Below are 3,794 nucleotides of genomic sequence, written 5' to 3' on the forward strand. Positions count from 1 at the left end.
GAAACGTGACACGGAGGCGAGGGGGGTATCACCACGCGGGAGAGGCAGGACATTCCTGCCCAAAACTGCTGGAGGTGACGAAGCGAAGGTGCACACGACACATCCCTGCCTCCCTCGGAGTTTATTCCCCCCAGCTCGCTCTCTCACTGCCGTGCCCACCGGGTTTGAAGAGCCCGGGCTCGTCCTTACCAAGGCGGGCCGGGGAGGCGGCCCCACCGCCGCCGCCGCACACAAAGCGACCGCCCGCCACCACCGGCTGCAGCGAGCGACGCCCAGTCCCCGCCTCAACCTGCAGCCTATGAGCGAGGAGGTACCGCCCCGAGCGGCGGTGGGACCGGGACCGTACCAGCGCCCGCTGCCGCCCATCGCCGAGGGAAGCGCCGTGGTCCCGTCCCGTGCCGCCGCGTCCCGTCCCGTCCCGTCCTGCCCCGTCCCGTCCCGCGGCCCCGCGCCGCGGGGAAGGAAGCGCGAGAGCGGTGGGTGCCGCTGCCGGGGAATGCGCGGGGGCGCCGGGAGCGCCGGGAGCGCCGCCGTTCGCGCCGTTCGTCCGCAAGGTGTCGCCGTCGGCAGCGGAACGCGGGCGGCTCCCGCCGTATCCCGATCCCGGTCCGGGTGCCGGTGCGGACCCGGGAGCGCTGAGCGCGGGGTTGGCCGGGCCCATCCGCCCGCCCCCCTGCCCGGGTCCGGCCCCGGCAGCGCGGCAGCGGCGGCGTGAGAGCCCCGCTCGCCTGCGGGGAGGCGGTCGCTGCAGGGCAAATGCTACTGATCGTGTTCAGAGCCCCGAGTTGGAGTGGCTCTGTCGCCCAGCCACTTCTCTCAGCCCCGACTTGTTTATTTATTTTCAACTGCCCCAGGTGTTTGTGCGCGAGGTCGCAGCGGAGGGTGCCGGGGGGACACCGCTCCGGAGGCGACGTTTCCCCCGAGCTCGGGGCCGGGGGGGGGAGCGGGAAGTATAGAGTACCCAAGGGACTGGGGGGCTCAGCAGGGCCGGCCCTGGGACATCCGAGCTCCCTCCCGGAGGATAAAGAGCGAACGGGGCTTTTGGCGCCAAACGCGCGGTCCCGCCCTGCGCGCGTGGAGGGGGGGCAGGGCCGTCGCTCCCGCCTTTCTCCCCCTGTTTCCTAGCTCTCCTTCCTGAGTGTGTCAGGGTTTTTACCGGGTTTTTTTTATTGCCTTTTGGGGGGGTTAATAATATCCAGCCGCTTCAAAGCGAGGCAGTGACAGTCATCTGTCTGCGAGCAGAGGGTGGATGCGGAGGCCGGGGCGGCCGCGGGGGCCGGCGGGCGGGCGCGGAAAGTGCCACAGACACCATCAGCTGCCTTTTTTTTTTCTCTCCCCTTCCCCCCGCCACTCCTCCCCCTCACACACCCACCACCATCACCAAGGAGGTAAGAAGAGGAAGCTGCAGGCTCTGGGCTGCAGGACAAAACCCCAGTCAAATAAATCCAATTCTCCATCGCGTTTGAGTTGCCGAGAGGAGGATGGGGCGGGAAGGGGAGCGGAGGGGCAGAGCGGAGCGTGAATGGGGTTCTCACTGAGCAGAAGGAAATCCTGGAGGATATTTGTGTTTTGGTTTGGAGCTGTCGCATTGAGATCGCCAGTGTTTTGTAGGTGCCTCTTTACTGCTTTGCATTTTAAACGGTTTAATGTATTTCCCTAGTAGAAAAATGCACAGTCCTGGAGGCGCTCAGGGGGCGGGGCGGGAGCGCAGCTGAGCCGAGCCGGGCGCGTTTCTCGGCGTTTCATCATAAGGCTTTTCAAGGATTTTTTCTTCCCCCTCTTTTGGTCTCCGTTTCAGCGTCAGCTGTTGTGAACCCAGCAGAACGATTTCCTTTCGCGGTACCTTTACCAAACTGAATGGAAACGCTGACTGGCTTCTTTGGACTTTAAGCCTTTTTTTGTTTTTGTTGTTGGGGGTTTTTTGTGTGTGGGGTTTTTTTTTTTTAATGTCTGATGCAACGGAGCTCTCGGCAGAGGAATGGGGCAGTGGTTGAATGGCCGCGGGTAGTGAGTGGGGGTCTGGCCGAGGTAAGGGCAGCAGCGTACATTCCCCGGAGTGAGAGAGCTGGAGAGCTGGTGTGTTTGCGGGAGGTTTGAGTGCATGAAGTGGCAAAATGAGCAGAGTTGTTGTCCTTGCAACCTCGCTGTTGCAGGAAAAAGGGGGAGAAAAACTTCCCATGCCTTCTTGGCAAATCAGGAGGCTTTGTTGGTGGCGCCGGGGTGGTTTTAATGCATTTTGTGCGTGAGATTATTACATAAGGTTGATAATTTCTGTTGCTGCTGGATTTCCCCTCCTCTCACCCCTCCCCCCGTGGGTTGTGTGCGGATTTCGCTGGCTCGCTTTGAGTGAGTGAACTGGCGATTTGCGAAGTTGCAAAGACCCCCTCCGCCCCCTTTTTTGCATCCTTCTCCTCTCCCCTTTGCACTGCTCCGCAGATGACAAAAGGAGTAAACTTCCTCTACTTTTGCTGGCATATTAAGAAGCCTTTCTGGAGAGATTATGGTATCAAAGCCATGCATCTGTCTGTAGTTACTCTGCAGTTTTGAGCGTTTGAAGCGGTTTGGGGAGAGCAGGCGAGGGCTATGAGCACAGGCTGGGTTTGTGTCCCCGCGGAGCGGGGGGGCAGGCTCTGCACGGGGGAGCACTACCTGAGCGCTTTGCTTTCAATATTTTGAGTCGGGAGGAAAGATGTGAGATGCATTTTTTTCCTCAACTTGCTGAAGGCTCCCTCTGCCTTGCTATTGATGGTGGGATTATTATTTTTTTCCCTTCCGTTAGGAGGGAGTCACGGTCTTGGCTGCTTCTTAATTCGTATTTTAATTGTGGTGTTTTTTTTTTTTTTTTGGTTTAGTTTCAGGTCTTGGGAGAACCTCTTTTCTTCTTCCCCTTGGTGGAAATACCCGTAAAACCTGTCTTTGAAACCATTGCCCGACCCAGGGATCAGCAAAAAGAGACCCGTAATGCCAGGAATGGTCAGTAAAAACCCAGATCTCGAGTTCGACTCTTTGCAGCCCTGTTTCTATCCAGACGAAGATGATTTTTATTTGTGCGGGCCGGACTCCGCTCCCCCCGGCGAGGACATCTGGAAAAAGTTTGAGCTACTGCCCACCCCTCCCCTGTCTCCCAGCCGGGCCGGGCTCCAGGAGCACCCTCCGGGGTGGGGCCCGGTGGCGTGGGGAGGGGCGGCCCTGGGGGGCTGCCGCCCCACCGATCCCCTGGACTGGGCGTCCGAGCTACTCCTGCTGCCCCCCGAGGCCGACCTGTGGGGCGGCGCGGACGGAGGGGACTTCTTCGAGACGGGGCCCGGCATGACCAACAATCTCAACTCCATCATCATCCAGGACTGCATGTGGAGCGGCTTCTCCGCCCGCGAGAAGCTGGAGCGGGCGGTCAGCGAGAAGCTGCAGAGCAAGGCGCCCGCCGCCGCCGCCCCACCGCCACCCCCGGGGCCCGCGGGCGGCCCCGCCGCCGGGAGCGGCCGCGCGGAGCTGGGCGGCGCCGTGCCCGAGTGCGTAGACCCGGCCGTGGTGTTCCCCTTCCCCGTCAACAAGCGGGAGGCGCCGGCGGCGGCCCCGGCGGGCGGTGGGGCTCCGCGGGGCGGCCGTTCGCCGCGCCCCGCCGGGGACAGCCGGGCCAGCAGCAGCAGCTCCGGGGACGACACGCTCAGCGACTCGGGTAAGAGCTCCATCATGCAGTCCTGGATGATGATGGAGTTGAGATTGTTGGTCATGCCGGGCCCCGTCTCGAAGAAGTCCCCTCCGTCCGCGCCGCCCCACAGGTCGGCCTCGGGGGG

The 3,794-nt window shown here is 62.0% G+C and overlaps 1 protein-coding gene across 6 annotated transcripts in view; it reads left to right on the forward strand.

Moving 5' to 3' along the window:
* Window positions 1–344: 344 nt before the first annotated feature.
* Window positions 345–3,794, forward strand: part of MYCN (MYCN proto-oncogene, bHLH transcription factor) — a 6,458-nt gene continuing 3,008 nt past the window's right edge. For 2 of the 6 annotated variants that reach the window (XM_027641135.1, XM_027641140.1), the window contains exons 1-2: window positions 1,769–2,028; window positions 2,853–3,676. In XM_027641135.1, coding sequence (XP_027496936.1) covers window positions 2,962–3,676 — 715 coding nt within the window. In that variant the 5' untranslated portion in view covers window positions 1,769–2,028; window positions 2,853–2,961. Of the gene's footprint in view, window positions 477–969; window positions 1,389–1,424; window positions 1,608–1,768; window positions 2,029–2,390; window positions 2,504–2,852; window positions 3,677–3,794 lie in introns of those variants that run through there. The other 4 variants (XM_027641136.1, XM_027641137.1, XM_027641139.1 and 1 more) reach the window with 4 other exon arrangements.

This window comes from Corapipo altera, unplaced genomic scaffold, assembly GCF_003945725.1.
Source record: "Corapipo altera isolate COAL_440 unplaced genomic scaffold, ASM394572v1 46, whole genome shotgun sequence".
Lineage (NCBI taxonomy): Eukaryota > Metazoa > Chordata > Aves > Passeriformes > Pipridae > Corapipo > Corapipo altera.